We start from the raw sequence: 22158 nt of genomic DNA, 5'->3' as shown, positions 1-22158 counted from the left end.
AAGTAGTTACAAAAGAAATTAAAACACAACACAACACTAACAAGTATGCTAAAGCATTGCCATAATTTCAAGTGAAAGAGAATATTCGGTTATAAAAGGAAAGAAGTTCTCATCATACCAAGATAACTTCTATGCTGTTTGCACCAAGGTCACATGACAGAGCTATCCAAGAGAAGCAGAAGTCATGTAAAGCAGGGGTTTCAAACTCCCAGCCCAGGTGAGGGAACAGCACACAAGGACTCATCCTTACACACGGCTCCTAGCAGCACCCAGGTCCCAGTGCCCACGTAGTCCCAGCTTGCAGAAGGCACCACTTGGCTGCCTCCACCATGATGCGAAATGAACTGGCCAAGGAGCTGTCTGAGCTGATGCACTTCTGCAGCCATCAGGGCAGGGCAGGTTGATTTCACTTTTGGTTACTCCAGGCAGCAGTGGGGGTCCCAGTATAAGGAGGCAGATGTTAGTGAGGTGAGGGGAGGGAGTGAGATTCCAGTGCATGGATGTTAGCAAATCCAAATCAGGAGAGTTGGCATCACTGATATCTAGCCAGTTTCTTAAAATGAGTTAATAGTTTCACAGTTTACACCTAGGCTGTGTCTAGACTGCATCCCTTTTTTGTAAAAGGGATGCAAATTAGACATATTGCAATTGCATATGAAGTCGGGATTTAAATCTCCCCCGCTTCATTAGCTTAAAAATGGCTGCCACTTTTTTCCGGCTCGGAGCTTTGCCGGAAAAAAGCGCCAGTCTAGATGCAGATCTTTCGGAAAATAAAGCCTTTTCCGAAAGATCCCTTATCCCTCATTTTAAGAGGGATAAGGGATCTTTCGGAAAAGGCTTTATTTTCCGAAAGATCCGTGTCTAGACTGGCGCTTTTTTCCGTCAAAGCTCCGAGCCGGAAAAAAGCAGCAGCCATTTTTATGCTAAGGAAGCGGGGGAGATTTAAATCCCCGCTTTATTTGCAATTGCAATATGTCTAATTTGTATCCCTTTTACAAAAAAGGGATGCAGTCTAGAAACAGCCCTACAGATGCGATGGCTCTGCATACATCTCTCCTGAGCCACAGGGACATGCCAGCAGTTGCATGGACATGCCAGCAGTTTCAAGAAGCCACTGAAGCGCTGCTGCACTGCAAGTAGAGGTGCTGGGGGCCCTGGAAGGTTTTAAATCAACTGGGAGTGGCAGGCAGGGCTGGTGGACATGGGGGGAGGAGGGGATGCACAAGCCAGCAAGAGGGGCTGGGAGATGTGTGGGTGGGAATGTGAAGAGACCCTCTGCCCCCCTGAGTACCTGCTGCTTTGCTAGGAGAATTCGAGGACTGGCACTCGCCTTAAAGTAAATTGAGTTTGAGACCCCTAATGTAAACAAAACCAAAGAGGACATGGCTCTGCTTTTTTGCAGACGGTTAGTGACAATGATCATGCACTGACAAAAACATAACTCAAGCCCATGCAGTCACTGAAAATGAAAAACAACAGGTGCAACAAACACCTCAGATTTCAGTGGCGAATAGAGCAATGAAAAAAGGAAATGCTCTGAGAACACAAGATGATAGGATCAGGTATCCACTGAAGTTCAGAGGCAACAGTTACTGATAGACAATCAATGAAAGGTAGAATATTCAGGTATGGCTACACTGTCTTTTTTTTCGGAAAAGGTATGCAAATAGTGCTCACATTTGCATACCTTCTTCCGTTTTTTTCCTGGAAGAAGTTTTCCGCCATTTGGCCAAATGTTGAAAAAACCTCTCTTTCGAAAGCCCCCTTCTTCCTTGTAAAACAGGTTCCAAATGGTGGAAAAGCCTCTCCCAGGGAAAAAAAATGGACGAAGGTATGCAAAAGCGAACACTATTTGCATACCTCTTCTGAAAAAAAAAAAAAAAGGACAGTGTAGCCATACCCTTCTTCTTGCCTTGTAAACGGAGCAGGTTTTCTACCCTGATCTCCTCACACACAGTTTTATATTTGCAATTTGGGTTATGTTTGTTTTTTCCCACCTTAAATGGCAAGATATATAAGTCCAACTGGAGACAATGGATACTGTCCCCTGCTTTTGACAGAGATAAATAAAAGCTTTTGTGTCCATGACCCAAGTCATGTCAGGACCAGAAAATAAAGATCAGATGCTTGTCAGCAATCTTGTGTGTCATATTCTTGTCATGCAGGGAGAGTATGTTACATGCCATGAAAAAGTAAACCAACACACTAACCCTAATTTTGTGAAAATTGGACATAGACAAATTGAGCCTTCTGAATTTATATCAGCATTACTGAGTGCACAAATAGGTTCCAGGATTTAGCTTATAAAAAGCCTCTCAGTACAGTCACCTTTAATATAAAAATTTTAAAAAATAAACTACATAGCGTGTACAAAATTAGGGAACTAATAACTTCTGTTAGTAGTTAGAAATGGTCAGAAAGGAACTATTTGCTCTAATGGAGTTTCATCCATTGTTCAACTATGGAAAGGATCCTTTATGTGTTAGATTCATTTTCTTGACTCTTTTAAAAAAGAAAAACTGTAACATACATCTGTGACCTAGCAACTATATGGTTTGAAATAATTTCCAGATCAATGAACTGTGCAATACCTTCAAAAATGGGATGACAAAAGGTCGCAATGGGAAGTTAGTAGCTTCTTGCAGTTTGGAATGAAATTCTTCAATTGTCAAAGTAGAATTCTGTAGAAAGAAAAAAAATTCTGTCTTGGTGACATAAACAAAAATATTAGCTAAAACATTCTGTATAAAAATCTTGCTTAGTACCCTGTTCCTGTTATGCGTGTTACAGAGAAAGTAAATTTACTCATCAAATAATATTAGATGTAACTACATTTGAACGTAGTTTCACTGGAGAGGGGTGAATCATTTTGCAAACCATCTATAAAGAGCAGCACTGAATTCTCAGACATTAGTTGTTCATGACTTGATGCAAAGGCTTGAGCATTCAGAGTGCCAACCATTTCTTATATGGTGATAAACAACCTAATCCACATAGAATAGGAGGTACCATAAGAGCACAAATACAACTGTTAAATTTATAATGGTGCCCACTGTATTAATTCTTGATAGAGGATTGGGAAGTAACACAACCATACTAACACTTTCTAAAGAAACTTATTCTTCACCTGTTCACAAATATATCTGAAAATTACTAAATCACATCCAAGATTATATAGTATACTAGACAACCTGTGGAAAGCCATGGTAAGGTATTTGGAAGTGGAGAGAAATCACAAAGTTGTCATGGAGGACGTAATTTGAGGACAATGGGCAGGACAGGTCTAAATGAATAAGTAGTACCTCACTTATTGCTAGTGAGGTTTAAGAAAGAAATGTCCCTGCTAGATTCCCGAGGCCCAGGTGGAGTTTAGCAAGTTAGAAAGCAGTCCTACTTATCCATCTGATAAGGATATTATTGAGAAACAGTAACATGGAACCTCACAAAACCAGCCATTTTTCAAAGCAGAACTACATGAGTAAGCCTAAAACTGAAGGTGTAGTTACTAAGGATGGAGAAGTGGAACCTTCATGCACAAATTCACTAGAAGTTCATTACATTTTAATGACTTTGACTGCACTATTGTTGCCAACTACCTTGGCCCATGAAAGATAGTTTCCCTGGCTCACAGCAAATGTCCAATTCTACATTTCCACTGAAGTCAAAGGAAGTTTTGCATGTTATGCAACCAGATGTACAGTAGGGCTCCTTGCAAATCATGGGAACATAACAACATATAAATTACACTGTCTAAAGTGTATTTTTTCATAGTTGTTGGTTCGTTGTCATAGTACTGACAGATTTAATTAGTATTGTATAAGTATTGGTATTATATAAAACATTCAGCAATTGTAGCACTCCCAGCTCCAAATGAAGTCAGTAGCAACTCAAGCGGCAACACTTGGAAATCAGGCCACAAATTTTATTTTCTAATATATCCAATCACTTGCTGAATGAGATTCATAGATGTACATAGGAGACAACATTATCCAGAGGCAATAAGAAGAAACCTGGGATCAATTTTTAGTACTGTCGCTCAATGGCAAGTGATTATAGGCAAGTCATTTAATGTCTCTACATTTTAGCTTCTCTGTCTGTAAATTGGGGAAGTTATTTGAGATTTACAGATAAACAGCATTGTACAGAGGTATTATTTCTATATATGAGGAATTCCATGCAAATAGCATTATAAGTAATGTGATATACAACTGCAATATACTGGCTTAGCATGTTAAATCTCTCTGCAGCTGGTCTCAGTGACTATTGCTGGGTCTACACTAGAAAAGCTTTGTTGATATAACAATCCCAACAAATCCTCCTAATGTATATTCAGCTTATTTTTGTTTCTGCTAGCATGATGGAATCCCTATTTTATAATCTAATTGGGTATTGAGGAGTTCATAAAAATCAAAATAAAATAAACCATCTCAAAATTACTGTAGATATGGTACATAAATGACACTATGGTAAAATATATTGCCTTCTTCTCCTCTTCGTTTCTTTCAGATAACAAAGCCATTTCAAATGCACTGAGTACATGCTTGACTTTTTTCTTCATCAGCATCACTTTTGTTATGCAATTTTTTTCATAATTGGAAAGAATGGTTTGCATAACTGGCTATTTATATGATTGGGGTTCATAAAATCAAGGTTTTATTATATAGCTTATACAGATTCCCATGTAAAATATGCTATACTGTCAAAAGTACTTCTATGCAGATACAATCACTCTACACAAGGTTTGGGGTTTTTTTTTGCCAATAGAGACAAGTTTTTATTTATTGATTTATTTAACTTCCATTACTATTCTGGCAAGTTTCTAATGAAGACCTGAGCTGAAACAACCTACTACTGTACTTAATGGCAGCTAGTGGAATTACTTCTATTAGCTTTAAAGACAGAAAGCAGGGTCTCACTGTTCCAAGCTCTGTACTCCCGGAATAACCACGGCCCAGGAATGCATCAACTGTTTATTAGACAATTAATAAATCTTCTGAATAAATGTTAACACCTGCTATGAACTTTTTTTAAAAAAGGTAATAGACAATCACGGTTATTTGCTTACCACAAGTCCCAGCACAAGGGTACGTACTCTCTCCCCAATCTCTGGTGAAATGTCATTGCCAAACTGCTGTAAGGTTGTAAGAAATCTCTTCAGTTTGCTGAGCTGCCTTGCTCCACAAGCTGGTGGTAACTGCTGATTAGCCAGAGAGGATGAAGAAGAAGATGACGGCCCATTGCTAAAGCCATTGGGTGGAGATGGAGCTCCATTTAATGCTGTTGGTGAATGGCTAGTACCATTGGTTACTGGTTAGAAAAAAGTTGAAAGAAAAAAATATAAGCTTAGAGTTTTCAGTGCTTCACTTCAAAATTGATTGTTTAAATGAAAAAATGAAGTATGTGATATTTGACTTCATTTATATAATTAAAAATAATTAGCTCTTCGACCTGCAGTTCATGTATCTTGCACAGAGGCTGGTAATAAATGATGTATAAAACTGAGACAGCACTAACTTCTACATGCACAAATGCCAGACACCTATAATGTTTTCATCCAGAAAAAGCATTATTTGGAGGTTAGGCTTTTATCATAGGCTTATATGAGTGTAGCATTTTTTTTTTTAAATGAACTGCTTTGGAAAGAGAGCACACATTTTAGCAGAAGCTAAATTTACCTCTGAATATTTTTAATCATGTTTTGTACACACAACCAACAGCTGTGTTTATAAAAACAGACTTTCAAGTTTTAACCTTATGCCACCCAATTAGAAGGCTATTTTCTTTCATACATATTTTATAGCCACTAACTTATAGGAAGATAGATTTGTGTAAAAAGGTGCAATGGGTACAACATGTGATTTTATCAGTAAGATTGAAAACTTGTAGCTAAATCTCTGGACTGGGCCCTGGGAATACAGGCAGTCCCCGAGTTACTTGGATCCGACTAATGTCGGATCCGCAGTTACGAACGGGGCTTTTCTCGCCCCGGAGGACGGGAGCGGCGGGACGCCCAGATGCGTCGCGGTCCGCCGCCCCCATCCTCCGGGGCGAGAAAAGCTGCTCCCCGTCTCCCTGGTCTGCAGGGAGACGGGGAGCAAAGCCTTGGAGCATGCCCGCAGAGGGACAGCCCAGGCGCGCTTGAGCTGTCCCCCTGCGGGCGTGCTCCGCGGCTTTGTTCCCCGTCTCCCGACCAGCAGACCACAGAGATGGGGAGCAAAGCCTCGGAGCATGCCCGCAGTGGGACAGCCGCGGCGCGCCTGGGCTGTCCCGCTGCGGGCGTTCTCCAAGGTTTTGCTCCCCGTCTCCCTGCAGACCAGGGAGATGGGGAGCAAAGCCGCGGAGGACTTGGGCGGTCCCCCCACCCCCGTCTCCCTGGTCTGCTGGGGGGGGGTGCAGCTAGTGCCCCCCCCCCCAGCAGACCAGGCTTTTCTTGCCTACCCCTGGGGTAGAGCAGCTGGGGGCTGCTGGGTTGGTCCCGCAGCGCCGCTCCGGACCAACCCAGCAGCACCCCAGCTGCTCTGCCCCAGGCGTCCTGATTCAGCTGCTGCTGGTCAGTTTCAGCGGCGGCTGAATCAGGATGCCTGGGGCCTGCTGGGTTGCTCCAGTAGCGCCGAGGAGCCGTGCTACTGGAGCAACCCAGCAGCACTCCAGCTGCTCTGCCCCAGGCGTCCCCAAGTCAGCCGCTGCTGAAACTGACCAGCGGCTGACTACAGGAAGCCTGAGGCAGAGTTTCTCTGCCCCAGGCTTCCTGGAATCAGCTGCTGATCAGTTTCAGCAGCAGCTGACTTGGGGACGCCTGGGTTTCTTAAGTTGAATCTGTATGTAAATCAGAACTGGCTCCAGATTCAGCTGCGGTTGAAACTGATCAGTTTCAGCAGCGGCTGACGCCAGTTCTGACTTACATACAGATTCAACTTAAGAACAAACCTACAGTCCCTATCTTGTACGTAACCCGGGGACTGCCTGTAGATATGAATTTTCTTTCCTGGCTCTACGTCAGACTTACCATGTGGTCTTAGACTTAGCCTCTTCATGTCTCAATTCCCCTTCTATAAAAACAGGTATGGTAGCACTTCCTATTCCACAATGCTGTGGAGACTATATTAAATGATTTTGAAAATGTTCCGATTCTTTGGCAATGGGTACCTTAGATATATTATCACATTGTTATTAGTAATAAAGTAAGAGGTTATAACTCATACATATTTATGAGAGAAGGGGCACCTGCTTTAGTGTTACTAGCTAGCCTGTATAGGTTTGAAATTTTTATTCTCCAGAAATGTACCAAATTAAGGACATCATTTTCCCCATAAAGCCCTACTTATAGTAATCCATGCAGAGTGGGTTTCCGCATTACAGGGCTACAGAGGATGAGTTTTGGGATAAGGGATGGTCCATATATTTTAGGGCAGATGGATCCCAACTGGGATACCTCACTTTTTGTGCATATTACATTAGCATTTAAGCAACAGTCCTAAACAAATGCTAGAACAGAACAGCTATGCCCCAGAGCACAGTCACTGGTGAGTTTGTTTCTCAAACATAAGAGTGAACCATATATTCTACCTACTCTGTAAAACAGACAGTGTTCCAGACATGCTGTAGGAACCAGTGTAATGGTAGAATTGGGTCATTTGTTGGGTCTTCTGCTGGGCAGGAACCACTCATATTCTAGCCCTTAACAATGACATGGCTTTTGCAGAATCAATTCATCCTCATAGCCACCCAAAAATTGAAACAGTCCCAAGCTTGGCCCATGACGGACCATAAAACAGTCTTCCAAAAATTTTTAAAAAAGGGGAGAATCAGCTATTCAATAAATTGCCTTCAATAAATCACCTTCAATAAATTGCCCAGGAAGGTTGTGGAATCTCCATCTCCGGAGATATTTAAGAGTAGGTTAGATAAATGTCTATCAGGGATGGTCTAGACAGTATTTGGTCCTGCCATGAGGGCAGGGGACTGACTCGATAACCTCTCAAGGTCCCTTCCAGTCCTAGTATTCTATGATTCTATTTGGAAGGTATCCGATAACAAAATGACAGGTGGCTGCTCAATGAAAACACTCAACAAATTGGTGAAATACTGTACTCACTACAGGTTGTACCTCCCTTAACTGGCACTCTGTGGTCTGAAAACATGTATGATCTGGCAGAATCACAGAGTCCAGGTATAAAGAGGTCGGACCACAGGGCAGCAGAGGGGGTGTGACTTAGCCAAGAGACTCGTGTTGGGGGGGGGGGGAAGGAGAGAAAGCAGGGAGTTCTGCCCCTGTTGCCAGTTGGTAATGGGGGGCCGGTATCAGCCGCACGGTCCCACCAGCTATGGATCCTCAGTCCCAGTAACCATGGAGCCCCAGCAGCCCCAGAAGCTGCAGAGCCCCAGCAGCCATGGGGCTATAGCCTGGGAAGCTATGGCTGGGCTGGCAGCAGTGGGGCTCAGATGGAGTCCTAGCCAGGGGCAGTACAGACCCTGCTGGGATGGACCTCCCCTCGATCTGCAAATTCCCTTGTTCAGGACCAGTCATGTGCTGGACGAGGGAGGCCCAACCTGTACTAATATCACTAATATTATTACATTTTCTTATCCACTGCCCCCCTTACACGCAATGTCCTATAAAAATGTGCCAGACCCTCTGTTACTTAGGTCATGTTTACATCTATACATAGATTAGCACTGCTGCAACTGAGGCAGTTGTGTTGATTTAGCAGGTCTGCTAAAGTTATCCAACGCATAGCCCTCCCTATTTCTTGATCACAACTCCTCTTTCATCTACTTTGAGTGCTGCCAACTCTAATTAAATTTCAGCAAACACCATAATTCTGTGGCACCTTCAGTCTGATTGTTGCCCAATTATTAGTTATGACAGCAGTTCCATTTTGAGACCACTAAATTCATAGATTCCAAGGTCATTGTTATCACCGATTGACCTGGATAACACAGGCCATAGAATTTTTCCCAAATAATTCCTAGTATTTAGAAAAACATCAAATCTTGATTTAAAAATGGTCAGAGACAGAGAATCCATCACAACCCATGATATGTTGTTCCAAAGGTTAATTACTCTTCCCATTGTATGCTTCATTTCCATTCTAAATTTGTCTGGCTCTAACTTCCATCCATTGTACTGTGTTATACCTTTCTCTGCTAAACTGAAAAGCCCTTTATTAAATAATTGTTCCCTAAGTAGGTATTTGTAGATGGTAATCAAGTCACCCCTTAATCTTCCTTCCGAAAAGCTAAATAGATCAAGTTCTTAGTGTTTACTAATCCCTGAATCATTCTTGTGGCTCTTCTCTGAGGCCCCTCCAATTTATCAACATCCTTCTTGAACCGCGGGCACCAGAACTGGACACAATATTCCTGCAGCAGTCACACAAGTGTCAAATATATATGTAAGATAACCTTTCTAATTCCTACTCGAAATTGCTCTGCTTATGCATCCCAAGATCACATTAGCTCCTTTGCCCACAGTATCACACTGGGAAGTCTCATTTAGCTGATTATCCACTGCAACACCCAAATGTTTTTTGTGTCTGCTTCTCAGGATACAGTTCTCCATCCTGCAAGTATGGCATATATTCTTTATTCCTAAATGTATGCATTTACATTTAGTCATATTAAAATGCATGGCTTGCTTGTGCCCGCTTTATCAACTGATCTGTTCACTTCATTTTTTACCACTCCCCCAATTTTTGTGTCATCTGGAAACTTTATTAGTGATTATTTTATGAATTCTTCCAGTCATTGATAAAAATGTTAAATAGTGTAGGACTGATTCCAGTGGGACTTCATTGGAAACACATTAACTCAATGACAATGCCCTGTTTACAACTATTTTTGAGACTCATCAGTTAGTCAGTTCTTAATCTGCATAATGTATGCCATGTTCACTTTATGTAGTTCTAGTTTTTTAATCAAAACGTAATGGGACATCAAGTCAGTACAGAACACAGCTCCTAGAGTGGGTGGCTCCTGCAGAGCTTTGGCATAAGAACAATCATACTGGATCAGACCAAGGGTCCATCTAGCCCAGTATCCTGTCTCCTGACAGTGGTCAATGGCAGGTGCTTCAGAGGAATGAATAGAACAGGTAATCATCAAGTGATCCATTTCCCTGTCACCCATTCCCAGCTTCTGACAGAGACTATGGGCATCATCCATGGTCATCCTGGCTAATAGCCATTGATCACTGTTACCCAGGATGACACAATTCTAACATGTATGCTAAGCAGGGGAAGAAGTATCTAAGCCAGCCAAAAGCAGAAAGGAGATAGCTTAGGGAAGCCTCAAACAGCGCAGCAATGGGTTGGGTAAGAGGAACATAGTTTAGAGCTGTTGTGGCTGCTATCTGAACTAATAAAATATATAAAATACATTAAAGATTGTGAGACACTGTAGGCATGTCAAGACTACAGGGGTTTTCGAAAGGAGATATTTGATCTTCTTCCGATCACTTTTTCGAAAGCAGGTCTTTCAAAAGTGAAAGTAGTCTGAATGCATTTTTTCCAGGAAAAAAATCCTTTTTTGAAAAACTGTGTAAACCTCCTTTTTTTAGGAAGAGTGGGTTTTTTGAAGTAGTGTAGATGTGTCCTAATATACCATGGTGATGGGAACCATATAAGTACATACGATAAAGTAAGTAAGGATTTAGAAAGGACAGGAGTGTGTCACACTCTCCAGCAGGACACTGGTCCAGATGTCCTCAGCCTCCTCACTCACTACTCTGGGCTCTCTGTTGAGTCCAAATAGAAGAGGACAAGGAGCAGTGGACCAAGTAGTATGACTTTGAAAGCCCAGAGGAGCAGGGAGTACAGAATCTAGAGAAAGGGCAGGAGAGGTAGGCAAATATTGTGTTCAGGGGAGGCAGTAGACCAGGACTGTCTGAAAAGTTTGAGAATATGTCCACAGGGAAAAGGAAGCAGTAGACAAGGGTTTATCTTTCTGTGTAAATTTTCCATCTGCAAAACCAGGTGCGCGCACACACACACACACAAGATAGCAACTAAGGATGGCACTTTCAACAAATAACTAAACAAACAACAACAAAAAAAGAAATATGCAATAAATAAATGCATCAAATAAATGTAAGTTGCAGGTTGGCAAAAGTCTGACAAAAAAGTGAAATCATAAGTGTTTCATGTTCTGAAATTATCAACCTGATATTCTTGGGTTGTGGACATTCACAGTCTCATTTGTGCTGTAACTTGGCACTGCTATGGGCACGTGTCAAATCTCTTGCAGATTAAAAAAACTTTAAAGTTAGAGGTAAGATTGATATAAAGAACTTGAAGAAAACAAAGGAATCCCCTAAAACGAATGTCTGGCTGCTGCTCCCCACTGCTCCTATTGGCTGGGAATGGGAAATCATGACCAATGGGAGCTGCAGGTAGTCATATTGCAGACATAAAATAAACAATCTGTCTGGTGGCCCACCAGCAGCTTATTTGCTTATTAAGCTGTGTATGGCCCATGGGGCACAGGTTGCTCATCACTGAATTAATACCACTGTATTTATTTAAAAGGCAATGTGATCTCATTACCAGCACAACAGTAAAGCCCAGAAGAAGGTCTCCATACTCCTTTTATCAGGAATGATATCGTTAGAGCAAAAATGCAAGGGAAGTTAGCACTGGCTATTCTTTCTCTGTGCACCCAATCCACAACTGAATTAGGATGAACTGACTGATTTCACAGATTAATGTGTACTAATCTGTAGCATTCTTAGTTTTGCTTAATGACTTTATTGCAGTATAATGAATTGCTGGTCTAGTTATATCATATAGGGTTCCCTTCACATAACTTGATTTCTTACATACATGAAGAATCAAAATTTCACATGCAAAAGAATATAGAGCAAAGGTAGAAAATAAGTCTAATTACACGTTGTGGGTGTGAATGAACTGGTTCTTGGAGCTCCTTGGGTAGTGGGAGGAGGTGGCATTGTTGGAGGCGTCAGCCTGGATTGTGTCTTCACATCCACAGGTGAGTCTGGCATTGTGGAGTGCTTCTCAGTGCGATCTGTAACATAACACATGAACACATGATTTAATTTATCCAAAAACACCAATTCTGAATAAAAAGCTGAACCGTGAACTAAGCATCTTCAGCATCTTCTGTGGAAGATAAACACACTTATGTACTCCAGCTTGTTTTTCCAAGATTACATCATTGAAACAGCACTTAAGAAGGTATTACACAGATGGTAGGACCTCATTTATAAACAGGGTCATATTATCTTGTGTTTTTATTTCTAGCATATGCAGAAGCTATTCCAAAAACAGTATCAGGGCTGCAATAATTTTAACATTAGCCAAAAGGAGAAATTAGATGAAGGGACAGGAATGTGATGAATTCCCTAATGATAACTCTGGAAGAACAAAAATCTGAAGTGCTCTGGCCACAGCAAGCTCTCTTTATGACTGGTTTTCCCTCCAACACCTGCTGCCGCCTTCTTCTTTTGTCTTTGTAAGTAAAAAGGATGCTAGGGTTAATACTGCCTGTCTGTGACCCAAGTTTACCATTCCACCTCCTGGGGTTCTTTTTTAAAATCAAGAAGAAATAAATACCAGATGTCATATAATAAAAGGTATCTTTGACTGACACGGGACTCGTGTATTTATATTAGTTTATTATTAATATAAAAACACTGTCAGATGTTTCAACTTATACCTTTAACACCAAGGACAATTGCAGGCATCCTCCAATTTTGGGAAATTTAAAGAAACAAGAGGAAAAAAGATTTGACAGTTTTCCTAATCAGATACTTGCCACTAAAATGACAAGATTTAACTCTATTTTACCAGCTTTTAGACCTAAATTTAAGAAACAAATTTGAAAAAAAACAACCCTTTAAAACTGCATATCAAGAATGGACAAAACAAAGCAATACACCTTTTATCTATTTAAGGCAACACTGTGAATGCCTTAGTTGCATCAGCAGTCCATTGACACTCCTGGAGTAAATACGATGATGACATTTGGACTCCTAATGATCATTAGCAACTAATATAATCATTTCCAAAGTTATTCCCCAAGCATTTCCCTATTCTAGTCATATTCACGTTTCTATTAGTCCTGTTCTCTCACTTGTCAGAGCAATAAACTCTCAAACACAGAGGATAAGAAGATGTAATTTTTAAAATAAATGTTTAAAATACTTTGAGGTGTTGTTTCTTATAAACTTTATAACTCAATTGCCACTCAAATTCTATTAATCAGACCAAAAGAAAAACAATGGCAAAAATAATTGTTCTTGAGAAAATGAGATAAAAACAGATACAAAATATACATAAACACATACCTAAAATTATAGACACACATTATATTGCATAACAGGCACACAAGTATATTAAAGAGAGATTCTTATCATATATTTCCAATAGAAATATTTTTAAAAGACAGTTACAAATAATACTAGTCCATACCAAAGAAATTGCATCCCAAGAAATCAGAGAAATGATAGCTACATATTCTGCAAGGTTTTGAAAATGACCAGTTTCTGTAAAGAGAGAGTTAAGTTAGTTGTGTTCAGAATTTGGAATTTAAAAAAATCCTAAGAATTAGAAGCTAGAACCATGTGAGCAGAAGGGAAAATGCTTTGTAATCACAGCAATAAGGAATCTGCGGTGTTGATCTCAGGTCAATAATCTCAGTGATGTAATCCAAAAAGACTGGCTGAAATTCTAATGCAGCTACACAGCCAGGTGAAGTGTAGTAAGTCATATAATAGTGAGCTATTATGTTTTAAATACAAATCTCTTTCTGTATTGCTATGCTAAAACATAAAAACCATCAAGTACATCAAATCATCTCTTTAAAATAAAGAAATTTGGAAGTTAACCTCAAAATGTTAATTACTTCCTTAATAGTTGAATTTATCTCACACTCACCTCAACCAACCTCAGCAATAAGAGAATACATAGCTTTCAACTCATGTTGCAGCTGAGGCACAGCAGTGAGTACAGGCCCTTCTAAATAAAGGCAAATATTTCTGCCATGCCAAGAAAGGAGAGAGAAAGGGAAGCTTGCCAGAGCTGTTTGGGAGATAACAGTGGGAACTGCTGGTCCATCTGGTTTTCATTCTGCTAACACTCACATTGAACTGTTAGAGAAGGCAGTCCAGGTACACAGATTTGAAGCATGTGGGAGTACAGACACAGCCAGGGAGAAGATGGAAGTGGGTGGAAGAAAGAGAGGATGAAGTCAAACTCCACTACCAGACTTCTGCTTACACTGAGCAGGCACAATCGACATCCTCTTGTTCAGCTGTTGATAACTAAAAGCAATTCTGCTACCATGAACAATCACAAGTCTCCCCTCCTGCAAGTCTACGTAGCTTTTAATCTGGCTTGAATTTTGGGAAAGACCCTACTCGGGGGGAAAATGAACACATATAAGAAGCAGAATAGAATGGTTTATATTTTGTTATTTAAATGACTAGTGTAGTTGCACTACTACAGGGTATTTTTTTAACAGAGGGTCAGGACCCCTTGGGAGATGGGTTACTACATGGGGGGGAGGGGGTCACAAGTTGTCAACCACTACCCAAAACCCCACTTTGCTTCTAGCATTTATAATATTATAGAAAAAAGTGTTTTTAGTTTATAAGGGTGGGTCACATTCAGAGACTTGCTATGTGAAAGGGGTCACCAGCACAAAAGTTTGAGAACCACCGCACTCCTTTATTGTTTTTGTGTTCCAATTTCAGGTTTTCAATATATTATAACCTGTTCATATAATGATCTAGGATTCCTTTTTAACTGATTTTTATTCACTAATGTATTATCTCTTTAAGCACCTAGATTCATCTTTATAGTATTAAGTATAATCATTGTTACCCAGAAATGTCCTAGCACCACCTCCTGTTAGGGTGACCACCTTTTCAAAAGACAAAAAAGAGAGACAACATGCAGGAGCCCCAGCACTGATCCTCCTCCTCTTCCTCACCTGAATCCCTACCCCTGCTCTTCCTTAGCTCCCCAAGTCCCTCTTCCCCCCCCTCAAACACACACACACTTCCCCCAGTCAAGCCAGAAGCCGCAGCCAGGTCATGGTATGATCTACTAAGGAAGCCTGGACTGCTGTGGAAGCCCGGGACCCTTTACCTGCCGTGGGCAGGTTGGGCCTGAGAACTAAATCCATGGCTGGAAACCTTAGTTCATACATTTGTAGGGTGACATTTGAATATTCACCAGCTGAATTTTGAATAGCTTCAGGTACATGATGAAAGTGTCCCACAGTACATACGTTTATCTCCCAAACCTCACACTAATTTAGGAGTATAGTTTGAATGGGTAGCAAGAACAGCCTCTTTCAAGTGTAAGTATTTCTACTCCAGTATACTAATAAGCAGCTAAAGCTCTGGAATGGTTAGCCAACCCTATCCAAATGGTTCTTAAGCCTAAAGGTTACCCAAACTACAGGAAAAAGGAAACCAGCTGCAATTCATTCTATACTGTTCATTGCAATCAATTCAGGATGGAGATAGATGGTGAAATAATGGGCTAGTCCTAATCCATACGCACAAACCTCTGGTGCAGTGACAGATTTAGAATAAACTCAGAAAGTATGTTTCAAGTATGCAGAGATCTTAGTGCATTTGTTTTGGATTATATTAAAAAAACATTTTGAAATATACATCCTTGAATTTCTTTTACAGCAAAGAGCTAAGAGCTGTGATTTAACCATAGAAACTTTTTGCTCCATTTTATATTAAAGAATACTGTAAAACCAACTTTAAATTATGATGTTTCTTTGGTGGATTTTTTTGATTCAAGTAACTATACTGTTATTGTCATAGATTCAATTTTTATGTTGTGACCTATTTTACCACGCTTTTTAGTTGTTAAATGAATGCTATTATTTACGATAAGTGTAACTATACTTATAAAATAAATATGGGGAAAAACACAAAGAAAAATCCCTGAATAAAAACAAAACATGTGCATGAGAGAGAAGGGGTGAGGGGGGAATAGATGTGCATGTATTCAAATAGATGTACTTCACTTCCTGAACCTAAATGATTTAGTTCATTTCTAAAACAAGGTGGTCTTTCATATATGGCAACATTTCTGTATAAATGGCAGCCTTCCAAATCTAATGCATCAAGGAAGGTTGATGTATGGAACAAAATATGGAATATATAAATATTTTACTGATACCATTTCAATAGCCAATTCAATGTCAAGCATTTCTAGAAATGGTATGTTTTTAATTTCCTTTTTAAAATGAAAAAACGTATAGTATAATATGCTGTGGCATTTATTTTACTTTTAGTTAGAGCAAACAGTTCCAGATGTATATTCATGCACGGAAGATTCTTAAAAGATGCTCTGTATTGATTTTACCTAGTAATCCTGTGCCAACGGATAGAAAAATCGATGTTAAAGTTTGCTGGATTAAACAGTTTAAATTTCTACTGTGTAGTTTTCTTTCAATTATCAAAAAGCAATGTACAAAATCTTACACGTCACAAAATAGAAAAAAAGTTGATCCAGATGTACACATTGAATTAAAATCAATCTAAAGGATTTGTATTAATGACCATCATGATAGCATCCAAACTAATACTACCGCCAAATATGCTATTGCAATGATTTTGATACTGGATAGCACATTAGTGACAAACAAAACAAGGGACTGAATCATAACAGTAATGAAATGAAAACTCAAATAAGTCTAGTGAAAAGTAATTGGTTAGCAGATATATAGCACTTTTCACTCAGACATCTCTCTCTTTACAAAGATGGGTAAGTCTCCTTCTCCCTATCTTAATTATAGACAGGTAAGCTAAGAGACACAGGAAACAGTTTGATTTGCCTGAGGTCAGACATAAGGAAGCAGTGTTAGTATTGAGAAGAGAACCCAGGACTTGGATCTTCCAGACCTACCCCTTATCAACAACACTACAATAAAAGAAGAGGAAAGAATGTTTGATGTCAGTCCCTAAGACCTACATGAAGGCAGCTGTTCTAGAGAGAGAGAAATCTGCTCTAGTGTTAAAGGAAACAAGTGTGTAATACAAGAAGGCCATTTTCCCCTTCCCAACATTCACTATTTTGGGGAACTATTGGAAATCTCTCTGTGCAGCCACAGAACATAATGCACAGCCTGCAGCACTGCAGGTTGTCCCTCCATAAAGCACTGTCAACATGCCTCAAACCTGTTTGAAATAGAGAAAGCAAGCACAGTCCAGTCTTCATTCCCATTCATTTTTACTGAGGCTGCCTAAAGGGATTCTGATGATCATGGAGGTCTTTGTGCTGTAAACAAATGTCCTGAAACCCTCACCTTGCTCACTCAAGCTACAGCACTAATCATATATCCATAATTTTCTGAATCAGTCTCAAAAGGATTCAAAATACTGTTCTAGAAGTGAAGGAAATGGAATCCCATTAGAATTCTGTGATGAGAAGAAACCTCTCAGTAAGGATTTCAAGCTAGTAGTATTAAAAGTAAATCAAACTTTCAGGAACTCTCTTTCATCTGAAGAACAGTTAAGTAGTCCTAATAGGTATATATCTGAGGAACAGGTATGCACACAAGACAACAGTGAAGAAAGATTGCTTGCAAGATGACATAACAATTGATGGCATCTTCAGTGTGTTGTGTATGAAGCTCTTAAACACCCACAAATATAACTGTTTTTCTGTAGTGCAATACAATCGCTTTGTGACAACTTTATCTCATTCATTTCCAACTCAAATAGTTGAGTCTTTAATCATTTTCTCCACATCATCAGCTATTCTTGGAAATAAATGGAAGTCCATCCATTTTATCTAGTTCTGCCCAGTTCTTTCATCTTCTGCATATAAACACTACTTCTGAGATTGTCCTGAAATTTTCACAGACACCAAGTTATCAGACTATTTCTTTAGCACATCTAAAACAAGGCAATGAAAATAATGTATCCAAACACTCTGTCACATGAATTTACAAGGGTGTTTGTGATGTTATCCCCTAACTCAGATCTAAAGGGGATGTGGATTATATATGCCAGGCAAAATGCCAGCATGTGCTTTGGAAAGCTAGACTGTCACTCATTTCCATGACAACCAACGATGCAGGTAGACAGCACATTTAATTTGAATTCTGGGACTAGTGTCTGCTTCAAACAGGTATGAGTTTAATATCCTTAAGGAGGTGTATTACTGCCCCACCCCCAAATTTGAAAAGAACAGTATCCAGTGTTATGGGTTGCATCTAAGGTAAAATGATCCAGTTGTTCTAAATCTAGAGTGTAGATGACTTTGCTCTGGCTAAGTACATATAATTTGAATGCAAACTCCCAAAATAAACATGCTTAGCATATGATTTTATTTAGAGAAGTGTTTGTTTAATATTTCATTTAAGTGTTGTTTTGCTAAGGCATTTTTAGTCTCATTTGGACTGTACATACTGATCCCACAATTTTGTCAGATATTTCTAGATATATCTTTCTCTTCCTTTGCCTTTTGGTTTTTGCTGTTAAAAGTCCAAAACAATGGGCTGAGGAGGGTGTAGTCTAAACCTAGATTAACCATCAACAACATATTCTACTACATTTTTCAGTGGGAATTAAGGAGATCTGAAAGAAAAATAAGGGTCAAAATGAGACAACAGATTTAGTTCTTATTAAACTTTTTAAAACCAAAATCCACAAATTCTTTTATGAAGGATGACTGCATAGGAGTTGGACTGTATTGGAAGTGATGATAATACATGTTCATTTAAACAGAGATGTTGGCAATTAAGCCTTATAAAAATTCCTTATAAATATAAGAGTATGCAACTTGTTCTTCAAACTCTGTACTCTAAATGTGATTTAGCCTAATTCTCCACTATATTTCCTGAGTCTTTTTTTCCTCTGAGAAGCCAACACACCAGAACTGCATGGAGTAAAGAGACTTATGGAAGAAGAGGAGTGGAATCTTCAACCCTACCCCCAACCTCCAATAGCCAACATATAGGTGCTTGCTCCCCAGTCCCTTCTACAAATTATGGAGCAGGGCAGCACAAATTATGGAGCAGGGCTTCAAATTATGTGAAGACAGCCGCTGGAGCATTTGGGGTTGTGACTCTGAAAAGGTTCTCCACTTCACTGTATTTCACTTACTTTTTGGTCCTTAGCCCGCCTGGCAGGGGGAGCAATGGAGGATTTTTCCTCAGATAGTTCACTTATTGTACTAAGAAGCTATAGAAGAAACTGGATACATATGTAAAAACTCCAGTTTCACTAAAAACAAATAAATGCAGTTTGTACACACCCACACCCACACCCCATATATTACATAGTGTGTATGTGATGACTGGAGGCGGCTGGAAAACTATGAAAGATGTTCACAAATTATTTTCCTTTCTTCCCTGCCCCCAATAAAATTTCCTGACTAGATCTGCTAAAGCCATCTTTAAAAATAGGATTTTTTAATACACAGCATTAAATTTAGAAGAATCAATATTAAAAATAAATAATGAGTAAGCCTGGTTGAATGTTTAAAGTGAAATAATAATGAGTAATTCTGTTTTATGTTAAAAACAAAACATAATGCACAACTATGCTCGGTTTAGAAGAGTTAACACTGAACCAATAGTAATATTTCCTCAAAATTAACTAGCATTCTAGTCTCTCAACAATTCTAGATTAGAAAATCCATATATTATTTATGTACATGAAAAACAAAATCAGCCATAAAATTAATCTTACAGTATAAATTAAATTGATACCAATTCAGAAAGTATCATTTGTACAGTATTACAGGGATCCTTAGGCTTATTAATTATCATAATAGGAAAAAATACATGCTGATGGATAACTGAAAGAAAAGATGTACAGAGTAATGTAAAGAAGATCATTATGTGTACCACAGTTTTGTATACAGTAATACTTCCTACAAGTCTTACTGAAAGTTTGCCTAATTAATGTGCACATAGCACATGATCCTGTGAAGATAATGAATGCCCTTAAGTATCACTGCACTCAATGGTATTTTAAGATGCTCAGAACCTTGCAGGATTAGGCTCCAATTCTCAATTGTATCCAATTATGTAGTTTTCACCCATTTAAACGTAATTTGTAGAATAACCCTGGAGACTGAGATCCCTTATGTTGTGGTCACAGATGTGGTATTCTCTACTCAGAATGCCAACAAAGGTGCCAGCTTTTCTAGACCACATATCCATGAGAAATAATTGATTTATTTCAGAACAGCTAATGAACTGCTATTATCAGCATCTGACTAACATTACCAATCTGAATGAATTACAAGAGAATGAACAATTTAATATCCTATTGCCAAGCCACACATTTTAATTGAGTCATAGTCTTCCTTTTCCCCTTTCCAATACTGTACTGACAATCAATAGAAATGAAATGTTAAACATTGGTAGAGAAACATGTTGTGCCATTATAGGAAATAAGTTTAAGCAAATCTGATAATGCTGATTAACATACCTCGAAAGAATATTATTGAAATTTACCTGATGAAGCCATTAAGAACATAAGAATGGCCATACTGGGTTAGATCAAAGGACCATCTAGCCCAGAATCCTGTCTTCTCACAGCGGTCAATGCCAGATGTTCCAATGTGAATGAACAGACCAGGTAATCATCAAGTGATCCATTCCCTGGTGCTCATTCCCAGCTTCTGGCAAACAGAGGCTATATGACTAACTGATTGCACACAGGCAGAATTTAAAGAAAATACTCATTGTTGTGAGTTAGTGCTTTTTAATGCTACAAATCACAAGTAAAATTTGTTCACACTATTAGAGCATGATCCAATGCCCATTAAAATCAATAGAAAAATCTTAATCCCAACTGAATTTATTTGTTAGGTGCAGAGCTACTGCTTGCAGATAATACACTCACAAGCAAATATTTTATGCATTGTCAACATTAGACATAGATACAGGTATGGGTAGACTTGGACAAATTAGATTTCTATCAGTTAATGTTGGTAAAGCTTGTTTCACCAAACACACAAACCGACAAAAACCTTATTTCACCAATAATATTAGAAACTTACAATTTGGCAAAGTAAGTAAAATGCTGTTTGAGAAATTATTAGATTTTTACTTTAAAATATTTACATTGCATATTTTGACAATTTGTATTTAATGGTTATAAAACTTTAACTTTCTTCAATTATGTCAACTTTTCTTAAATAATTGTCTTACCCCTGCTCATAATTTCCACTGGAAATCTAAATAAAACAAATTAAGAAATGATTAAAAAGAAACACTGATATTATCTACTGATGATATTTTAAAAATGAAAATTGATTTCAGCCAAGCTTACTGTCCCTCTTGTATACTTCTCTTATGTTACAAGTTTCCAACTATGAAAAGACAGTTACCTGTTTCTGGAAGTGATGTTCTTCAAGTTGCTCATTTCCACTCAACTTAGCAGTGTGTACTTGCCCCATGCACCACTTCCACAAGTTTTTTCCCTCAGCAGTATCCGGGGGATTGGGTCTGGTGCCCTCTGGAATGGTGCACACATGCGATAGCATATAGACTGCTGCCAGTTTCTCCACCGTCTGTTCCTTCTTTCCAGAAACTCCAAGCGTGGGGAAGGGTGATTAGATATTGGATGGCATGAACAACACATCTCAAAGAGCAACATATTTAAAAGAGAACCAGTTACAGAAACAGGTTCTTTATTTGACTTCAACAATATCTTTTCCTCTTCGAATGCTCAGTTGTGTCCATTCAACTTAAGTGACTCCAAGCAAGTACCTGGAGGTGAGTAGGAGTTCATGGACTTGCTAATCGCAACACAGCTCTGCGGAATTCAGCCTGCTGAGTGATAGCATAGTGGATCATGAATATGTGTACTGATGACCACTTAGAGGCCTTACAGATTTTCCAGATCAAAACATGATCCAGGAAGGCCACAAAAAAGCATGTACTTTGGTTGAATGTGCCCTCACAATTGGTGGCAATGGGACCTGCCCATAACAAGGTCATAGGCAAGAGATTATCCAGTGTGAAATCCTCTGCATGGACAATGGAAAGCCCTTCATCCTTCCAGATGATGAGATGAAGAATTGAGATAACTTTCAGAAAAGCTTAGTTCAGTCCAACCAGGATACCATGGTGAATTTCCATGGTAAACAGAGCATTAAGACTGTTTTTCATAGAAGTAACCTGCACATAAAATCTTACCATATTACCAAG

General features: G+C 39.2%; 1 protein-coding gene across 7 annotated transcripts in view; it reads right to left on the bottom strand.

Annotated features, from left to right (window-relative positions):
• Nucleotides 1–22158, bottom strand: part of RUNX1T1 (RUNX1 partner transcriptional co-repressor 1) — a 140282-nt gene that overhangs the window by 52388 nt on the left and 65736 nt on the right. For 6 of the 7 annotated variants that reach the window (XM_075920393.1, XM_075920396.1, XM_075920398.1 and 3 more), the window contains 3 exons: nt 11884–12021; nt 5066–5307; nt 2592–2681 (listed from right to left, as the gene is read on the bottom strand). In XM_075920393.1, the coding sequence (XP_075776508.1) occupies nt 2592–2681; nt 5066–5307; nt 11884–12021 (470 nt within the window). Of the gene's footprint in view, nt 1–2591; nt 2682–5065; nt 5308–11883; nt 12022–13892; nt 13916–22158 lie in introns of those variants that run through there. The other variant, XM_075920399.1, reaches the window with a different exon arrangement.

The sequence above is a fragment of the Pelodiscus sinensis genome, chromosome 2 (genome assembly GCF_049634645.1).
Source record: "Pelodiscus sinensis isolate JC-2024 chromosome 2, ASM4963464v1, whole genome shotgun sequence".
Classification (NCBI taxonomy): domain Eukaryota; kingdom Metazoa; phylum Chordata; order Testudines; family Trionychidae; genus Pelodiscus; species Pelodiscus sinensis.
Note: the sequence above shows the minus strand (reverse complement) of the source record. Positions and strands in the feature narration are given on the sequence as shown.